Source organism: Phyllobates terribilis, unplaced genomic scaffold (assembly GCF_046119375.1).
Source record: "Phyllobates terribilis strain yellow unplaced genomic scaffold, ASM4611937v1 Scaffold_3__8_contigs__length_932513732, whole genome shotgun sequence".
Lineage (NCBI taxonomy): Eukaryota > Metazoa > Chordata > Amphibia > Anura > Dendrobatidae > Phyllobates > Phyllobates terribilis.
The window spans coordinates 364,383,771-364,405,928 of record NW_027362763.1 but is presented as its reverse complement, the minus strand read 5'-3'; the positions used below and the strand labels follow the sequence as shown (position 1 = coordinate 364,405,928).

Sequence of the window (22,158 nt, the reverse complement as noted above, 5' to 3'; positions counted from 1 at the left end):
GCATATCAGAACAAACCCTAAAGAGATGAGGCTTTTTTGAAAGAGCTAAAATTATATCTTTATTATAAACATAGTAAAAAACATGTAGAAAACTACAATGCATATATGCAATGTAGAAAAAAGAGAAAAATCCAGCTTCCATGATATAAAATCATAATACTTTATTCAAACCTTTCAAAGAAGGGAACTCAGGTACATAATGGACAGGTGGGTGGAAATAAAAAATATGCGAGGCCACTGGACGGGTTTCGAGCATACTACATGCTCTTAGACTCAGTAATAAGATGTATTCATGAATTAATAATGCAATATAAACTCTTTTCTTAAAATGAGTCCATCAGGGGCACGGGTGTTTAATAGATATGTTCAGAAAGCTTCCTGATCTCATAACTGCTGTTCTCTGTTTCCACCCCTGGCATGTCTTGGTACTTGTTCAATAGCATATGCGGCACAACCAGTGATAAGTTTATTGTGTTGAAAGAAAAAATGTCTAGAAAATTTGGACATATTGCAATTAGAGGATAGCGCTATGTCATACAAATGTTCTCTAGTTTCGAGTTTTCGAGTGGTATATCCCACATATTTCAAATCACAAGATTGGCATTCCATTATATAAACAACAAAATCAGAATTACAATACAATTGACTAGGGACAGTGATTTTTTTGGATTCAAATAAATGGACCGATATTTTACATATTATTCTTCAGCAAGATAAAAATGAATAAGTCATTTAGATCCTAGGAATAGGAATAGGCTGAGCATTAGCCTTCTTCCAATGTTTGGTTTTAATCATGGTGATTATGGATCAAACAGCCTGTTTAAGAAGAAGTAAAACTAACCTTTTAAATATTTTTTAACCATCTTTAGAAAATCTATGCCTAACATAGCTGGTTAGATGTTTCAAGTATTCGTGTAGTCAGAATATATAGTCAATGTACACCTTTAAAGGTATTTTTGGGGTAATAATTATGGCTTATACTTAGTGTGGACCATGAATATCAGATCTGATAAAATTTGATCATCAGAAGGAATGGTCATGGTGCATGTACAATGCCGTACCCGCTTTAAGTCATGCTGCTATTCAATTCCTCTTTCCTCTAAAAAGGCTTACAAAATTTTATTAGGCAAATGTCAACTCCACCAACACAGCATTAAAGAATCCAGTAATAGCTGATTGTAATTACAGAGACAAATTGTTAATGTAATTGTTCTGGGTCTTCAAAGTGCAAAGCAACTAGATGTGTCAAATTGCTATTTTCACATGTAATTACATTAGTTAAATAATAAGGCCACCCAAATAATATTATATCATACATAAGTAATTAAAGGAACTGGTAGATCAGGACTATAATACATGCACATGACCTATTTTATCCCCAATCTAAAATAGGAATTATTCTCTAGAAATACAGTAGGTTATTCAATATCACCTACAATACCAGTATATTCTTCTTTCACCAGTCAGAGAGATATGAAATGAGACAATAGCTTTAAATTTGGAGAACATATTGACTACATAGGTCATTGGAAATTGTGTGTCTCTTCTAACAATGAAATGGATGGAATCACACCAGAAAACATATCACTCTGGAAACTGAAGGTGGAATAACCTCTAATGTATGAGAATATTTCTTACGGATTTGGAAAAACATAAAAAAAATTCGATCCAGTTTTTACGTCATTGGGTCAAGTCTGCTCCCAAGCTAATATCCCCAACTCATATAAATGACAGTACAGTACGTATCATCTTACGTGCTGTGGTACCTATTAAAATCAGCATTAGGACAGTACCAGGTTTATGAATAATGAAACATTAATATAAACAATGGCACCCTAACAATGATGATCCCATCTTAAGATTTTATGAACCAGCTGACATTAAATATTGTAATTATATTATGACATGGTATATAAATAGAACTATTAAGCTAAAACAGAACTAGTAAAAGCGATTATAAGAGACTTTGTAATATATCTTATCAGAGAAATGTGCTTCCTTCCCCGCTTATCAGCAATACCATCCCTCCCCCTCTGCCTGCTTCCTTAACTTATCATCCACCTTGAAAAAAATCAGCTCAACTCCATCTTGCTTAGACATGATTGACTGCCAGCTTACTGTGGTTCACATGACACAGCCCATTATACTCTATGGAAAGAGGAGGAGGGATGAGCGAGGATCAGCCTAAGCAAACAAACAGAGGGAGAAAGAGAGATCATGCTGAGCTTTCTAACAAGTCTTTTACCTTACCCCAGAGTTGGATTTACATTCACACAGCTCAATATTGCTGTATAATGTCCTCCATGCTACTAATCTTTTTTGTGCTAAAAGAAGAAAGAAGAACAGAAATCTGTGTACGGGAGATATCATATCAAGTATCTTCCCACCAACTCAATTGCAAATTAAGAGATAGAGCATGCAAAGGGGAAAGGTGGTGAAAATGCAAAATACAAGTCATATATTAGCCAGATATTGTGTTATTCCCTATGTACAGACACAACATTATTCTGGAAAGTTACTTGCCAGCACAGTTCCACTGTAAACTTTTGACAAAATCTGAATTTAATTTTTCAAGCATGTTAAGATCCAATTTTAAAAATTTTAATTATTTGAAGTCTCAGGATGACGATTGTTTGGGTTTTCTACAGTCCCACGAACTCCTGCATTGATTACCATCTCTAAATTACAGTACGAAATTCATATGCAGAAGTCTATGCTCAGAATGGAGAAGACAACCCATAGAGGACTATAGAGAGCGGACGAAGGAAGGGGAGCTGCTGGAGGGAGACAGAGGCAGCGACAGACAAAGAGACAACGTTGCAGGTTCACACAGCTACACTGCTCAGTTCTTCTGTATAATTTCACTCATGTTGCTGTTGCTTTTTTTTGAGAGTGTGTCTGTGTATGGGAAACATAAGAGTAGCTATCAGGGCTGGACTGGCCATCAGGCAAATCTGACAAATGCCAAATGGTCCGCTCCGGCTGTGGGCCACACTGACTGCGACACTGTTAACATTGGCTCTGTGCTCCGTTACCATCTCCAGCAGAACGCAAGCTACCTCTGGCTTGCTAGAGGCCGGCGCCAAACAGGGGACCTAGAGCGACGCGAGGATGTCAATGCATCGTGATGGCTGCATCAAGTGCGAGATGAGGTAGAAGAGAAGACAACGACATCAGCTGCAGAAGCCGGGGAACCGTAATAGGGGGGTATAAGGTTTTATTTATTTAGTTTTCATTTTTTGAGGGGGACGATTGATTCAAAACCTTTCCAAAGAAAAAAACAGAACAGACAAATAGAATTAATGTTCAAAACTGATGATTATTATGGCGTCGCTTTGTGCCAATTTTTAGACTGGAGAAAAAAGTGCATCATGCAGAACTTTTGTTTTAGACATTAATCCCATTTGTTGCTAAAAGCTGAATAGATAAACGAAATGTCTGAAGGGAAGTGTGAACATAATTCTACAATATCAGAGTCATGAACATGGCAAATACTGAATTTTCAGGTTTTAATCAGAGTTTTCTTTTAAATATGTAGCCCCCTGCTGTCTTTTTTTTTATACCAGCTAAAAAAGTTTATTCAAAATCCACCCCTACTTTTTCTCGAATTGGGTTAAGGGCCTCAATTTCTGACTTTATAAATGTAATATTATATCTTCTTGACGTAATAGTAAAACTCACATCACAACCACTGCAAGGCCAAAGAAACATACATAGCATAGACACCTCATGATTTTTCTATTATCACTACTGAAAAGAATTGTCACTGCACACATCGGGATAAGTTAAGCTAAGGACAAAGGTATGGAAGGGTGACACACTTATTTCTTGTATTTTGGAAATTGCAATTACTGGAGGAAAAATAATTGTCTGATACATCGCTATGGTTGAAATTTGCCTGACATACAAAAAGAATTTGCATTTATAGACCTTGTAGAAATCCACAGTAACTAAAGAATCAAAGATTAAGGAATACAGACAGTTTTTCCAATCCCAGGGCACAATAAATATACATATGTTGTCTCTATCTATTACGAATCATGGTCAGCTTATAGTGTAACCAGAAAGGCAGAGGGCTGCCGTACACATGCTTTATACTACAGCCGGAAGATAGTCTGCACCCTACAGCATGTACTGTTCTTACTCAGTTTAATTCAATTGCTTACTCATGTACTGTAGACTCTGGCAATTGGATTAGCAAATGTTTCTAGACAGATTACTATCACCAATATGATAGTGATGAAATCAGTGCACTCACCTTCAGGTTCACCACACAATGTGCATTGAGACTCTGTAAAGACAAGGAAACAAACGATAAGGATTCTGCTTTTCTGGCACTCTATTATTACAAAGTAGCTATAATATCATTTTCATAAAAGCAACATTTATAATACTGTCTTTCAAATAATAAATAGTGATTAGCAAGCATGCTCGTTACTCGAGATTTACAAGCATGCTCAGGTGTTTTCCGAGTATCTTCAGTGCTCGGGTGTTATGTTTTAGTCACTCCGTGCTCATGATTTGCGACTGTTTGACAGCTTTACTACATGTGAGGAATGCCTGTTTCTTAGGGGCTCCTCACATGTATTAAAGCTGTCAAACAGTCGCAAATCATGAGCACGGAGTGACTAAAACATAACACCCGAGCACTCTGAAGATATTCGTTGAGCACCCGAGCATGCTTGCCGAAAGGGTTAACAGAACATACTTGCTCATCACTAATAATAAACGATTAATATTAAAGGGGCTGTCCGGTGAAAATAAGTTATCATCTGTCCATTGGATAGCTGTGATTACATGTTGATTGGCCGGGGTCCGACACATGGATCCGCAATGATCAGCTGAAAAGAGAACTTTTATCCCTGTTACAATGGAGTGGTAGTGTTCATGCTCAATGTTAATGCTCCACTCATTCAATATGGGACTGCCGAGCTCTGAGCCCAATAGAGAATCAATGGAACAGAAGTCGGACGACCAAACATCCCCATTACAAAATGGCAAATTCTCCATTGGAGATAAAAATTCCCCGATCTGCCAATCTGTGAATAGGTGATAACTTGTTTTCACCGACAACTTCTTTAAGTTCAAATTAATTAATGTACCTGCAACAGTGAGGATAATACCGATCCTGGATGTTTAACCTCTTAGATGCCATGGTAAATTTTGTAAAATGTGTAATTCAGCTTTTGGTCAACGGTGACTTTTGGAATCAGACTGCTCAGCTGTCTTGAAAAGTCCAGGAAGCTACCAGATAGGAGGTAAGGGAGGCTCTCCCAGACTTCTCATAGGGGATGAAAACTTTTCAGCACTACACCTTTCATACTGCCATACTTTGTGGCCATGGCTTGTAGAGAGGGCAAATGCATAAAGTAAAAAGGTATGTGCATAAAGTACAGAAGATTGTTGGAAGACCATTTCTGGTGACTACCTCTTGAAGCTCATCAAGAGAATGCCAAGATTGTGCAAAGCAGTCATCAAAGCAAAAGGTGGCTACTTTGAAGAACCTAGAATATAAGACATATTTTCAGTTGTTTCACACTTTTTTGATAAGTATATAATTCCACATGTGTTAATTCATAGTTTTGATGCCTTCAGTGTGAATGTACAATTTTAATAGTCCTGAAAATACAGAAAAATCTTTAAATGAGAAGGTGTGTCCAAACTTTTGGTCTGTACTGTATGTGGTTTGATGTCTGTATTAAGGTGGGCCTGGTGTCTGTATTAAGGTGGTGTAGCATGTATACCAAAGGGGACTTTGTGTTAAAGCAGTCTGAGGTTTGCATATAATGGGTCTGGGGTATATATTAGTGTGGAGGAAGGAACATAATGGGTATCAGAGATTAATACGATACAGTTAAGACCCGCATACACATTAGACTAAGGTTGGCTGAATCAAGCAATATAGATGGGTTCAGCCACCAGCCTTACGTTTATGGCCTCCCGCTACAAATTATCGTCATGGGAGGATCCGCCATTGTCCAATTTCCTACTGCAATCCTTTTATTCTCTAGAGATAAGTCACCGCCAAAGGATTTTGGCCGCTGCTCTTTTATAGAAAATACAGGAGCACTCGGCAGAGCGAGTGTTCCTGTATAAGGCTACAGCCCTCCTCTCAGTATTTGGTCAGTATTCGGTCAGTATTTTTTCTCAGGAGTGGAAGCCAAAACCAGGTGAGGAACAATCAGAGGAAAGGTATAATAGAAACAACTACACAAATTCTGCATTTATAATCCACTCCTGGTTTTGGCTCCCACTCCCACTTATCTGCCAGTCGATCGCTTTCCAAAAGTGTATGGGGGGCTTTAGGCACTGTTCACATCTGCATCAGAGGCTCATTTACACCAGCAAATAACATTTTAGTTTTTGAAAATGTACAAGATTGATGTACTAATTTCAATTATAGATTATAGAAACCAATTTTACACTTTCTTGTTTTTTTAAACGCAAACGTTTCTCTGGGTGAAACACTAAGAAAAATGTCGCACTCTGTATTTTTAACCTGCAGTACAATCGCATAGAGGAAATAGATTGTTCTCTTTCATTTTGAGATTATATTTTGTTCCAAATGACAACACACTTAAACTACAATAAAGTGAAGCAACATGAGACAAGGTATTACAGTATAAAGTGTATGATGATCAAACTCAGATACCGCGGGCTATATTTATAAAAATAAAGGGTGTAATTCATGCCGAATATTATGTGCACTCACTTCAATTGTACTACTTATGTATTAAATGTCACACCTTAATAATACGTTTGGAGCAAAATACACCGGCGCAATTTATTATGCATTTTAGTTGGTCCACTTTACAATTTTATAAAATAGCAGAGAGCGTGGTTACAACACCTACTCACAATGTACTGAGTGATGACTGAAGCCATGCTGGCCACGTCTCTATGACTGAAAGCTGGAGGCTGATGGAAGGAATAAAGGCAATTTCCTCCCAGTAGCCGGGCTTTCAGTGCGGTGGCCACATGGCTTTAGAATGCTATTAACCTGCAGATTAACACCATAGCATCATGTTAATAGTGTTTTTTGACATAACAGGTTCCCTTTAAATTCTGCACAAATTGCAACTTTCAAGCAGAATTAGCACATTCCCCAATATTAATGTATTAAATGTCAAACATTAATGCTGAATTTTGCACAAATTGTGACTTTTATGCATGTTAAGACTGAAACATATATGTACAGTATTTGTTCGACACCATTTTTAAGACCACTATGTCCTGTCCTGAATATGCAACTTTTATATAGAAATGCATTCATAAATATGTTACACTATACCCAAAAAGGTTGACTATGATCACTTTTCTTATCATTTTTTGTTTTGGCATAAGTAGAACCCCAATCCAAAAAAGTTGGGATGATTTGGAAATCTTGTATGCCTCCTTCACACGTCCGTATAAAACATGTACATTAAAAACCGGTACTGGTGTCATCAGTATTTTCCATCAATGTGTCATCCATTTTTCTGTTTTTATCATCAGTGTTGATAAAAAATTTGAAAGAAATGTTGAAAGAAATTGCAAAGCTTCTCCTATACTTTGTAATGTTAAACAGGGACTTCACACGGATGGTACAGGTGCCATCCCTGTGCTGTGCATGTTTTTCATGGACCCATAGACTTGCATTAGACCTTGTCATCCATGCTGCTGGAAAAAAAATTGACATGTCTCTGTGTGTTTTGCACAGAGACATGGTCCATGTAAAAACACGGACATGTGAGCAGCCCCAAACATAATGGGTATGTGTGGGATCCGTGAAAAAAAAAAGGATGACACATATACTGGAAACATAGACATGTGAAGTACGCCTTATAGTCATATTTTATCCATAACAGAACACAAATCAGAGGTTGAAAGTTAGACATCTTTCCTTTTCATTTGGAAAAATGTACTCATTTAAAAACTGATGGCAGCAACACATTTCATGAAAGATGGAACAGGCTTAAAAAAGAATAGAGAAGTAAGGAGTCACATGACTGAGTAAATAGAGAATGTCAGAGGCAGAGTCTCTCGGAAGCAAAGATGGTCAGATTCACTAATCTGTAAACATCTGTTTCTAAAAATTGTTGAACAATTTCAGAAAAATGTTTTTTTTTCGTAAAAAAATGCAAAAACTTTGAATATCCCACCATCTACAGTACATAATTTCTTCAAAAGATTCAGCAATTCTGGAGAAATCCATGTGTGCAAGGGACAAGTAAAATGGTCAGTATTGGATGCCTTTGATCTACAGGCCCTAAGATTGCACTGCATTAAAAAGCAAGAATGATTTGGTCATGCAAATCACTGCATAGGCTCAGAAATACTTCCAGAAATCATGGTCTGTGAACACAGTTAGCAGTGCAAGCCACAAAAGAAGATGCCATATATCAATAATCCAGAAATGCTGCCATAGTCTCTGGGACAATGTAAATTTAAAATAGACTTAGGCAAATTGGAAAACTGTTCTTTGATCAGATAAATCACTTTGAGAAATTCTTAATGGAAACCACAAATGCTGTGTCCTACAGACTCAACAGAGAGGGACCATCCAGCTTATCAGCGCACAGTTCAGAAGCCTACTTAGAGATGAAAGTGGATATAAAACCAGCGCTGCCGAGGATCCAATATACGGTAGGAAACCAGATGTGGTATGGATGTGACTCGCCCCCTGGGCCATGGGGCACTCGGATCCGGGCAATAGGGGAATGATGGGGGTAGTAGTGGCGACCCGGTCCGTGGATCAGGGTGGTCAGACCAGTGGTAGTCCCTTTATAAGTTTTAAGTGATGTCCGGCTACGCCACCCGTGGATTGCGGTTATTAGGAACTGCCGCTGCAAGGCAGACCGCTGGGGCTGATGATGTATGCAGCTGGGATAGTGTGACTCCCCACGGGAAGAGTGCGGCCCCAGGGCAGTATAATGGAAGATGGGGGTGATGGTGTAGGGCGTCCCAGTACCGTTAGTGCTGGAGGAGCAAGGAGCACACAGACAACAGGTTGCAGTCCAGGGTCTTTACTAGAACAGGTGAACTGACCCACAAACAGTCCCGGCTAGGAGGGGACCTGGATGTCTGAGAGCAATTGGGAAATTGGCCCTGGTCAGGGTGAGGGTGTAGGCCTACCATGCTCTCTGTGCTCCTTCTGGCTATCTCCTCCTGATAGGGTAACAGCCCACGGTCCGAGCTCACCGTGTATTCTCGCCTGTATGGCCTGCAACGTGAGTCCCTTTCTACTCCCGGCCTGGTAGGCTTTGCTGGTCCCTTCTGTTGTGGCAGAGCCTCCGGGCTTCTCAGGCCAAGGAACATACAGTCCCCTGCAGACTGGTTATCTGCTGCAGGACGTGGAATCCTCACAGCCTCAGACACCAAAGTCTGGTAAAATGGAGTTCTTTGTCTGCCAAGACAGGCTCACTTTGCCTCTTGTCTCTGGCTTGTGGCTCTCCTACTGCCACACTTCCTCTTAGGGTGCAATACAACTGTCCCTCTCTGCTCTGAGACAACTCTCAATCCAGAGACAGGTTGTCCAGTTCTCTCTAACCCTGCCCCCAGTTCCAGCTTTTATAGGGGCAGCCTGCTCCCCCTACTGGCCTGTGACAGGAGGTATTGCATGCTAATGTTCCCCTGACCAGAGAACCTCCCCCTTGCTCTCAGACACAGCTATTTGTGGCATCCAGGCCAGGGTGACACACATGCGGTTTTATTTGTCAACGTGTCTCGAGGTGATCATACCTCTTCATCAGGACAAATCAGAATCATTGTGGTTTGTCCTGATGAAGAGGTATGATCACCTCTAAAAGCGTTGACAGATAAAACCACATCCATACCACATCTGGTTTCCTATCGTATATTGGATCCTCGGCAGTGCGGGTTTTATATCCACTTTCATATCCAAGTTTGCTTACTATATGCTTGGTGGATCTGCAGCAGCCATCTTTGATTAAAAGCTAATAAAGGGGTCCTGACTTTCACAACCCCAGGTGAGCAAATCCCGTTTTACTTGTTTCTTTGTAATCCGGATAAGACTCTATTGCACTATTTGTCATTCCAGTTTTTATCTAAATATAGTTCAGAAACATATATCTCTGATAACATGGGGTTGCTTTAGTGCCTATGGCATGTGCAGCTTACACATCTTGCAAGGCGCTATCAATGCCGGGCATTATATAAAGGTTTTAACAATATATGCTACCATTCAGACAACATCTATTTCAGGGAAGGCCTCCTTGCATATTTCAGCAAGACAATGCTAAACCACATACTGCATCCTTAACAGTATCACTTCACTGAAGAGATCAGGTGATGAACTGGCCAGCCGGCAGTTCAGACCTTGCATCAATAGAAAACATTTGGCGCCTAAAGAAACGAGAATGCTGACAATGAAGAAATAGGTTTGTTGGGCAGTTAAAATCCTACATCAGATTGTGTAGCGAGTGTGCCATGTTGCTTTCACAGAGAGCATCCTCCCTCCATAAAATCACTAAGGTGTTGCAGAAACTATTGACCACAGTATCCAAGTAGTTAAATGGCAAGGATCTGAATTATCTGTTACATGAGGAAGTCAGCATTGTGCTACAGTTGACAGTAGCTGCTGTGCCAATGTACACAGTTAATTTCCAATTGTTGGGGATCTGAACAATGAGACACATGTCCACCCCCACAGAGGCATAGCTAGGGGTTTGGTTCAGGGGCAGGGCCGGCTCCAGGTATTTGTGGGCCCTGGGCGAAAGAGTCTCAGTGGGCCACTTTAACACATACCACGATTCATGATGCACAGATACCGCAGAGAAATATATATATAGTACAATGCCAAAGATTTCACTTCTTACATTACATGAGTGATATCTATTGTAAATTCTACAATACCATACATATAGTATAATGCACAGCCCATAGTCCTCCATATAGTATAATGCACAGCCCACAGTCCTTCATATAGTATAATGCACAGCCCATAGTCTTCCATATATAATGCACAGCCCATAGTCCTCTATATATTATAATGCACCCCCCATAGTTCTCCATATAGTATAATGCACCTCCATATATAATGCGCAGCCTATGGTCATCCATGTAGTATAATGCACAGATTATAGTCCTTCATATAGTATAATGCACAGCCCGTAGTCATCCATGTAGTATAATGCACAACCAATAGTCCTCCATGTAGTATAATGCACCCCATAGTCCTCCACATAGTATAATGTACCCCATAGTCATCCATGTAGTATAATGCACAGCCCATGGTCATCCATGTACTGTAATGCACAGCCTATAGTCCTTCATATAGTATAATGCACAGCCCATAGTCATCCATATAGTATAACACACAGCTCATAGTCATCCATACAGTATAATGCACAGCCCATAGTCATCCATGTAGTAGTATTGTCACCGAGTACTCACTGATTTAAAAAAAAATACTCACCTCCCATTCGCTCTCCCACCATGTGGTATCCACTTCTGAAGCCAGCAGCTGACTTCAGCATGCAAGCAACGGGAGAGCATGACGTCACTGTCATGCTTCTCCTATCACATGCATGCTGATGTTAGCTGCTGGCCTCTGATTGGCCGGCAGCGTGTATTGCCGCACAAGGACCCGATGGATCAGTGCTGCAATACACTTCTAGCTTAAGAACACCAGCCAGGTCCGGGAGGTCGCAGATGCGACCACTGCGACCACGGTAGTTATGCCCCTGCTGACAGCGAGTGGGCTCCGCATTTATCCAGGGCCCCAGCACTAGCCCGGGTGCGCCGGGTGGTGACTCCCACCCTGTTCAGGTGGGATGAAATTTCTAAGTGGGCCGCCTAACCAGCTAATCCTAATTACAACTATGCTAGCCCACCATAATAGTGGATGTAGGAGAAACTCAGCAGATGACCACGCTGTTGCTAAAAAAAATCTCTATATAAAGACCAACACTGATATTAGCACTATATGGTGACCATATAGTGGTAGATACTAGACATGCAGAACATGTAAGCGATTACAGCACAGTTATAGATAGTGACTCATATGACGGTGTTTCACATTTGTCGTATTTTTCTATCTGGCCCAGACCGACATGGCAACTTCTTCCAGCCATGACTCGGATTATAACCCCACCCCTCAACTCCCCCGAAAAAGTATGGTGACCCAAACAAAGTATTATCCCCACACAGCACTCTACACAGTATGAGGGACCCCACACAAACCTGCACACTGTATAATTGCTTGCATACAATATAAAGGATCCCACATAGCCCTCCAAATATTAGAATAGCCCCCACATAGCCTTCCAAATATTATAATAGCCTACCAAATATTATAATAGCCCCCACATAACCTTTAAAATAGTATAATGCACACCCCATAGTCCTCCATATGGTATAATGCATTCTCCATAGTTCTCCATACAGTATAATGCACCCCATAGTCCTTCATACAGTATACTGCATCCCCATAGTACTTAGTATAATGCACTCCCCACAGTCATCCATATACTGTTGTATAATGCACTCCCCAGTCCTCTGTACAGTATAATGCACCCCATAGTCCTCCATATAGTATAATGCATTCTCCATAGTTCTCCATACAGTATAATGCACCCCATAGTCCTTCATACAGTATACTGCATCCCCATAGTACTTAGTATAATGCACTCCCCACAGTCATCCATATACTGTTGTATAATGCACTCACCAGTCCTCTATACCGTATAATGCACCCCATAGTCCTCCATATAGTATAATTCACGCCCCACAGTTCTCCATATAGTATAATACACCCCATAGTCCTTAATACAGCATACTGCACTCCTCATAGTCATCTATATACTATAATGCACTCCCCATAGTCCTCCATATAGCATAATGCACCACATAGTCTTCCATTTAGTATAATGCACTCTTCACAGTCCTCCATACAGTATAATGCACACCCCATAGTCCTCCATACAGTATAATGCACTCCCCATAGTCCTCCATAGTCCATACAGTATAATGCGCTCCCCAAATGTCAAACTATGCAGCTTCTGGAAACAACAAAGTGGAGTTGAATAGAGATGAAGTAGCATCAGATTTTCCTAGCATTGCTGTCCCTTCATTCTGGCGAATAATGAAGGTTTCAATGGTCAGATCCTTTTAATTAGACATTGATGGTATATCCTAGCAATACACTGCCATTGTCTGTACTGAGACAACCCTTTCAAGGGAGCTTATGATGGAGAAAAACAATTCCAGGAGGTAATTAAGCATTCAAACCTAAAAATTATTTTTCTAACAAGAATTTCTTGCTTTCTTTCAGTAGCTCAGTGAGGCTATCATTGACACAGATTTCATTCATTGACTAATGATGCTGGTGGCACAATGTAATAACTTCACAAAAGGATGGGGGTGTTAGATCATTCATCTAAATATGTTAAGATACATTTTAGTGTCAATTATGTAAATTCTAAACCATGACTTTTTGGGAACATTGTAAATATAATGTTGCCCTGTCAGGGTAGAAATTCAAAAATAAAGCCTTAGATGGAACTCTATGTGAGTACAGACTTCTGAATCTTCTCAGCACGCGTCCCGCATGATGTCCGGGGCTCCCCAGTGTCTGCAGTGAGACCGGGCAGTCATGCAAACACAAGTATGAAATTTGCCTACTTCTGGCCACATTCTGTTCTGGCCAAACATGTGTGGCCTTGTGAATTTAATTTGTATTGAGCAAGGCCACGAATATGTAGACGGAATGTAGCCGGAATTACGCAAATTGCATACTTGTGGTCATATGACCCCCCGGTCTCGCCACAGACACTGGAGTATCCTGACAGGGTGTGGTACTGCAAACTTTTCGCAAAATACTGAATAACCCCTTTAATTATCTGTTTTAGTTTATAGGTAAGCATTTACCCATGAACCTGTGAGAGATGGCAGAGCTACTGAATTTAAGAGGTATTAGCTCTCATTTCTAACACACATATCCAATTTTTATTAAATGTATACAAAAAATCTTTTTAAATATTTAATGCCATCAGGGTTTTCAGATAAATTAAATGAGATCCCCAAGCTTCCCCTTTATTAATGCTCATCTTCCTCAGACCATGAGTGGTAGTTACCTGATGATCTCACTGGTGGTTCAGTTCCTTGGAGAGTATTTTTGTTCTACCCTTACTGCACTGTACATCTACTCTCATTATTCTGACTTCTTGGTGAACCGGTGGTTATCCAGTATTTGTAAAATGTTGTACAGAAGCAACAGATACAAAAGGTAAAAATATTTGTGTTCATCTTAAACATGTATGAAACCAAATAATAGTATCAACAGCAAGGTTTACAAAACGGAGGTTGGCCGACCCAACCACATCCATTCTTTCAAGATGACCTGTCACCAGGTCAGAAGTGACCAGTTTTTCTCTTATTTTAGTCTCGTTGCTGCCCTTAGTATTCCATTTTCTTTGCATTTTTAAAATCTGCCAAATAGTCCCGGAAGTATGGATCTTTTATTTAGTGCCAATTTTTATGGTCTTTATATAGAGGGCATGGCTGACATGGTAATTATGCACAGCGCAATAAAACCACGCCCCCTGAAGAATCCTGATAACAATGCCTTCTTGGTAAAGACCATAAAAGTTAGCACTAAATTAAAATCTCCATATCTCTGGAAACGTATGGAGGATTTAAAAAGAATGGATAAACTAAATCCTCGGGGGGCATAGCATTAATAAAATAAGAGCAAAAACTGTCCACTTTTGACTTGGTGACTGCTTAAGGATCTGGACCTGGTTGTTGGAAGCTACAGATGCTTTGTGTATCAGTGATGAAACAAACCAAAACAATGGTAGCTAATAATGGGTCAGGACCACATCACTGGTGGTAAGCGATGGGCAGGGGCATACATAGAAATCATGGGGCCCCATAGCTGAAGTTCTAATTGGAACCCGGAGGAAACCCACACAAACACTGGGAGAACATACAGACTCCTTGCTGATGGTGTCCTTGGTGGAATTTCAACCCAGGACCCCAGCGCTACAAGGCTGCAGTGCTAATCACTGAGCCATGATGCTGCCCTACAAACAAAAGTGCCCCTTAAACACAGTACGATACCCCCATGGTGAATTTCCCCACACTAGCCTCCACATGCACAGTATAATGACCCTACTGTACCCCACCTCAACTCCCAAGGCAAAGTACGGTGACCCCAGCACAGTATGATCCCCTAACTGTGACCCCCACACAGCCCTCCATGTAGTATAATGGGCCTACATACAGAATAATAGCCTGCACTAGCCCTCCAAACAGTAAGATGGACCCCACGCAAACCTTCACACTGTATAATTGCTTGCACACAATATAATGGCCCCACATAACCCTCCAAATATTATAATGGCCCCACATAGCCTTCCATATAATATAATGCACCCCCCTATGGTCCTCCTCTACGCAATATAATGCACCCCTCCATGGTTCTTCACGCAATATAATGCACCCCCCATGGTCTGCCATTCAATATAATGCACTCCAATGGTCCTCCATGCAATATAATGTGGCCTTCATGGTCCTCCATACAGTATAGTGTGACCCCCATAGGGCATAGTGCGGCCCCCATAGGGCATAGTGCGGCTCATGGGGCATAGTGCGGCCCCCATAGGGCATAATGTGGCCCCCATAGGGCATAGTGCGGCCCCCATAGGGCAAAATGCAGCCACAGTCCTACAGTAACTCACATACTCACTGATTTTAAAAAATAAATAAATACACACTGACCGGCCGCTCCTCGTTCCTCCGCTGCTGCAGTCTCTGCAGTGCGTCTCTCTCATCGGCTCCACTGCCTGACCCAATGGAGCTATGAAGTGACATCATCGCTCCTCTGTGTCAGATGCAGAGGGTGAGTGATGTGAGAGGGAGTGTCACATGACGCTCCTGACTCGCCCCCTGGGCCATGGGGCACCCGGAACCGGGCTTTTATGCGATGCTGGGGGTAGTAGTGGCAACCCGATCCCGTGGCTCAGGGTGGTCAGACCAAATGCTGTGGCAGTCTATTTATCAGTGTTCTGAATGTCCGACTACGCCACCCGTGGATTGCGGTCAGGGATGACCGCCGCTGCAAGGCAGACCGCTGAGGCTGGTGTTGGTGTGCAGCACAGGAATAGGATAACTCCCCACGGGAAGAGTGTAGCCTCAGGGCAATGTAGGTGAGTGCTGGGGGTGATGGTGCGGGCGCAGCATAAATCACACAGAGTCCAATGGTGCAGTTCAGGCCTTTTACTCACAGTTGATATCCAAGTCATCTCTGTCAGCAATGACTGCCCAAGCCGTGCTGCGTCCACCAGGTGAGGGGCTCGGTCAACCCCCAAGCAACTCAGGAGTGTGGCACATGACCCCCTTCTATCCTTTCTCAGGCCTCTCGTGCCCCACTAGTGACCACGCTTCTGTCCGGCTGCCTCTGGCCTTCTCTAGTAAAACTTGGCGCCAGTTTCCCTGACCCTATGTGGTGCCTTCCTAGCGGGTGTAGCAAGGGGTCGCACCAATAAATGATCATGACCTCCGGTTCTTGGCTGAGGGATGATTTACCTCCACCAACTTGGGAATCCGGTACCCTTCCACGGCCTGACCCTTCACCCGATATAACGCGGGCTTGCAACGGTTGCTGTCCATTCTGCTCTCTTAGGGTCCCCTCTGCCTTCTTGTTTCAGGAGCCTTTCTACTCCTCTGTCTTTCCTCCTTCCTTCCTTCTCCTTCTCTTCTTCTCCTCTCTGGCCCCGGCCTTTTCTCTAGGCCTGCCTTCTGAGCAGAGCTCCTACAGAGCCTCTGCTCCCTGTCACCTCTCTACTGTACTGACCACTGAACTAAGATGGCTCCCACCTTTTATCTGCTTCTCTGTGTCTGAGCTCAGGTGACCTGCACCCAATGAGCTCCTTCCTATGCTTCAGAAACTGTCCCCTACTGCTCCTACATCACTGGGTTCTCTCCCCCCTCCCCACTCCAGCCACGGACATGGTCAGTTGTGCCTGCATAAATGGGAGCACCGTCGAGCTGTCCGAGGACATAGTCAGTCGTGCCTGCATAAATGGGAGCACCGTCGAGCTGTCCCCCGGAAATGGGGTGAGTGTGTGTGTGTGTATGCAGCTAACTGAGCCCTGGTCCACACTCCATCCTTACCTGAGAGTGGAATATCACACCTCTGGTTGAGGTGCAATACCCCTGTGGCAACCGAACCCTCGGGGTGCCACACTCCCACCTCCATCATTGCCTTCAACTGTATCGGCATCTGCTGATACAGTTGAGTGTGGGTCAGGGTGGCGCTGCTGGCTGTGCGGGGGGGGGGGGGGAGCCCGATGTGGGGGGAGCCCCATTTGGGGGCCCGATGCTGGCATTGACATCAGACCCCCCTGGCTCATGGCCCCATAGCAGGCCTGCTGCCATTGGCGGTGGGTCATCATAACCACATTACTGGTGTTTAGCAGTGGGTCATAACCATATTGCTGGCGGTTAGCAGTGGGTCAAAACCACATCACTGGTGTTTAGCAGTGCATCAGTACCATATTGCTGGTGGTTAGCAGTGGGTCAAAACCACATCAGTGGTGTTTAGCAGTGCATCAGAACCATATTGCTGGTGGTTAGCAGTGGATCAGAACCAGATTGCTGGTGGCTGTCACCAAGCTAAGTGCATATCACTGTCACTTGGGTCGTGATTTTGGATCAACATAATATAAAACCTTCTCAACATTTTTTTAAATTAAATTTGTTTTTCCTATAAATTGTTAATTTAAGTGATTTAAGATGTCTGCACATTATTTTCGCAATATATAGTTGATATTTCTGCAATACTTCATGTGACTGCATAGCACCATGAATTTAAATATGGTTCTCAAACTAAATAAGATTGTAGACCTCTGATGTAAAGTAAGCATTTCCTGAAATGTATAAGCTTCAGTTAAACAATATGATATCATTAACAGCTAAAGCCCCCAGGATACACATAATGGTGATGTCAGCCGCAAAAAGATTAAAAAAATGCATTAATATTATGCTTTACTTACCTTCTCTATAGTGTGACTTCATTACACAGAGTTGATTTTATATTACTGTCATGAAGTACATTAACATTTACTGTATATTTTCTAATGAATAGTATTGGCATTGAGGAGGTAACGGGAAAGCTAAACTAGTTGCCATAAATAAAGTGGCATTGTTAGGAATCTGGTACTCACATAATGTCATGGCTAATTACCTTTTTAGGCTGAAATAGATTCTCTACATTGATATGCCTTTAAAATTCTAAATATATAGAGTTTAAAGGGAGTCTGTCAACCCCAAAAAGCTAATAAAACCACGTATACTGGTTTGTAAGGAACTTAGCACATATAGTATAGATTTTAGCTGCCAAGTTGCCAGAAAAAAAAAGATTTCTTTTGTATGCAAGTGAGGGGGCTTCGGTGCAAAGACATTAATTGAGTTCAGGAAGGGCTGAAAATCAAATATGACAAAGTGATTAGTATACAAATTGTGGGGGTGTAACGGCACACTGAGCCCTTGGCTATGCCAAAGGTACACCAAAAGGCCATCATTTGCATACAAAATAAACGATTTGTTTTTCTGACAACTAAGCCACTAAAATTTATACTACAGGTATAATTTATAGGGTCCGAGTCCTTTACAGGTCCGTGTAAGTGGTTTAATATGCCTTTTTGAGATGACATTCTTCCTTTAAAATCTATCCAATTTAATCATTACACCACCCTGTGCAAGTGCTTCATTTCTCATAAATCATAAGAAGCATTCAGTAAGTTCAGCCAGACTCAAAGTAAGGCCATATACGTCCGTATAAAGCATATACATGGAAAAACGATACTGGTGTCATTAGTGTTTTCCATCAGGGTTTAATCCATGTGTCCACTTTTACCATCAGTGTGTCATCAGTGTTTTTCCGGTATGGATAAAGAAAGAAATTACAAAGCTTCTCCCACACTTTGCAATGCTACGCACGGACAGTACACGGATGGCACATGGATGTCATCCGTGTGCTGTGCCGGTTTTTCATGGACCCATAGTCTTGTATCGGCCCTTATCATCCATGATGCTGAAGAAAATGGACATGTCTGTGTGTTTAGCATGGATACATACTCCATGTAAAAACACAGACATGTGCAGAGTATCATAGGTTATAATGGTTACGTGTGGTATTTGTGAAAAAAAACGGATACCAGAAATACTGTAAACGCGGATGATACGGGATATTTTTATAAAAAAAAAATAATATGACTTTATTCCAAAATAATTGTGTGTGACGCTCTAGCCCTCCCTGGGAAATGGGGTTACTCGGAGCCGGGTCGGTGTAGGGGTCGCGAGGGAATGCAGTCGTGGCCTGGACCCGTTCCGAGCCCAGGGCTGTCACATAAAAATAATGGGCTTTCAAGTAAGAGTGGTATTTCGACTACACCACCTGCGGTTTCCAGTGATAGACACCAGCGCTGCTACGGTCCACTGAGGCTGGTGTAACGGGCAGCTAAGATGGGATGGCTCCCCGCAGGCGGAGCAGGCCTCAGGGCAGTGTGAGAAGGAATGGTGGGTGCAGTGCCGCGCAGGAAATAACAGGCTGAGGCGGTGTGTGAAGTCATCTGGGTCTTTACTCACTTTCAGATGAATTTTCAGCCACAAAGCTTCTCTCTGCTACACACGGCATACTGCGGCCACCGGGAAGGGGGTTCAGCACTTCCCAGATAGATCAGGAGCACCTGTCGAGACCCCTCTGGTGTGTGTTCCTCTCCTTGGTAAGTTCTTCTCCCACTAAGTCTCCTCCTGACTGTGTGTGGTTAGAATGTGGTGTAAGGCCGGGTCCCACTGGATAAACGCAGTGTAAGAGATACAGGTGGCGTAGGCCGCTCCGTCCGTATCCCCCTGCGATCCACTAAGCCTCCGGGCTTTTCTGACTGAGACGTGAAGTGACAAAGTCAGATATCGGGGGCCGGTCACCCCTCTTGCAGCAGGAATCCCTCTGACTAGGCCAGAGTAAGGAATACAGGTTGTGACTCCGCTACGTCTGTATCCCCCTGGGATCCTTTTGCCTGTGGAGCCTATCTCCTCCGCTCCCCTCCAGGCCTTCTTAGGTCAGGACCTTGACCGGGTAGAGACAGTGGTTAACTCTGACCCACTCCTCGTCTCAAGGCCAGAGCACGAGAACCATGTATCTTCAGTCAGCTGCAGACTTTTGCTGGATCCTGGCAGAAGACCACAATCAAAGACCTTGAACTTAAGATGGCCGTAGATTAAATATCAATGAATAAGTGTTTCCTAAAAGTGTGTCCTCCACCCTCACCCACTACATGGTTCCCCCTATCTTTGGTTCCCCCCCATCTCCTCTATCCCAGGCTGGGGCAGCACCCTGGTGCATTTAGGCCCCCTTCAAGACAGGAGTGGTGTAGTGTTGAGTGGTGAAGTGGGGTCCTAAGAGATGCTCCATCCTTACCTGGAAGAGGAGATACCACACCTCTATCTGAGGTGCAGTACCCCTGTGGCGACTGAATCCTCAGGGGCGCCACATTTGCATCATGAAGTGTCATATGTATTATGTTCAAAATTACAGATGATCATATCTTTTGAAATTCAAATTTGCTAGGTTCAATTTACTACCAATCGATTTGATGCCAATTATAACACTGCAAAACTTCTAATTACCTTTTAAATAAGTGTGTAACACTCCGAAGTTTCCTATAATTGTATCCAATGCCTTTCAAGCTCTTTAATACAAACACAACCTTCGTAATGTTAAAGTGACCTCACCATAGAACGGATGGTAACCTGGTAATTATCTACTCTGATCAGACTCCGATCAGAGTGGGATCCGATTTTCTCAGATGTGGAGAAAAAAAAAAAGTTTCTCCATCTTCTCTATTTAGTGTGTCCATGAAAATCAAGTCATCAGAGTGCAGTACAAAGTGTTTCACGGACCCATAGACATGAATGGGCGAGTGTCATCTGATTATAGGAAGCAACTCAAGCATGCTGCGATTTGTTCCTCGGATGGACTCGGTCTGAGAAAACAAGTCGGACATGTGCACAGCTCCATAGAATAACATGGGGACGAGCCCTTAGGAGAACACTGAGTGTCATACAAGGTATTTGGTAGGTGTGGAGTACTTTCAATTCATGGCAAATCAATTTGCCGCAAATTAAATTTACGGGAAAAATTCAGCAAATCTGGCAAATATTAATTTTAAAAGATTAGTGTATTTTCACTGTGAGCCTATCAGTCAGTATAGACCAGTTTTCTTTGTGTCTACTTTTTGTAAATGAAATAGTAACTATAATATTAATATGAAAGCTTTGGTGGCTAATAAGCGTGTGCTGCATTGTGATAACAATGACATACAAGATTTGAGGTTGATCTATTAGACAAGTTGTTTCAGTTGAAATATTTCTCTTTAAAGTCTTTAGATAGAGTCCTCTCATTCACGATGAAGAATATCTGCAAACAGAATTTATGTCTCATTTAGCTTCATGGCAAAAGTGGTAGCAGAAATAGAAACAGATGGAAAGTGTGGGTCTGGGAAAAGCAGAAGGCTCCAAATTAAACACTCACAAAGCTTTGTAAAGCATTAAGGAATACTTAGGGAAGCTTCATGAAGCTTTACAAAATATAGATAAATCCAATAAGTGCACAGTCCCCATAATCCTCTTTAGAATCAGTCTGAAGTCTCAGGGTTAGGTATCTCCAGAGAGCAATAAAAGTGAAGTTGGATAGATGAAGAAAACCATTATAAGAAAATATAATTATATTACACACCACTTGATTGAATGAGTTGACAATGCATCTTAAAGTAAATTGTACACCACGGAAGCATGTATCTGTAGAACTGCATTATGTAATATAACCCAGAACAGTTCCGGTACTGTCCAGCTTACAGACGATACCGGCAGCAAGTTGTAGTCAATAGCTTTGTAATGTAAGGATTTCTGACATAATCCACTATACAGTATCTCTGCTCTATTAATCTATGTATTTCTATCCCCTACTTGAATAGATACGTAATACTGCTGTCACAAAAAAAAAAACAAGTGCTCATTTTATTTTAATTGAGGGAAAAAAACATGAAAGCCTATAGACACATTTGCATCAAAGATATTTTTTTCTCAAATATCTTCCCAAATACAAAATTTACCAACTTTCTAAATAGTTTTCATTAAAAATGTCCTACATAT

At 41.9% G+C, this 22,158-nt stretch overlaps 1 protein-coding gene across 8 annotated transcripts in view; it reads right to left on the bottom strand.

Annotated features, from left to right (window-relative positions):
• DLGAP2 (DLG associated protein 2) overlaps nucleotides 1–22,158 on the bottom strand; it is a 1,383,198-nt gene that overhangs the window by 492,176 nt on the left and 868,864 nt on the right. For 7 of the 8 annotated variants that reach the window (XM_073675364.1, XM_073675367.1, XM_073675365.1 and 4 more), the window contains one exon: nucleotides 4,259–4,291. The exons of the other annotated variant lie outside the window; for it this stretch is intronic. In XM_073675364.1, the coding sequence (XP_073531465.1) occupies nucleotides 4,259–4,291 (33 nt within the window). The remainder of the gene's footprint in view (nucleotides 1–4,258; nucleotides 4,292–22,158) is intronic. 8 annotated transcript variants of the gene reach the window in all.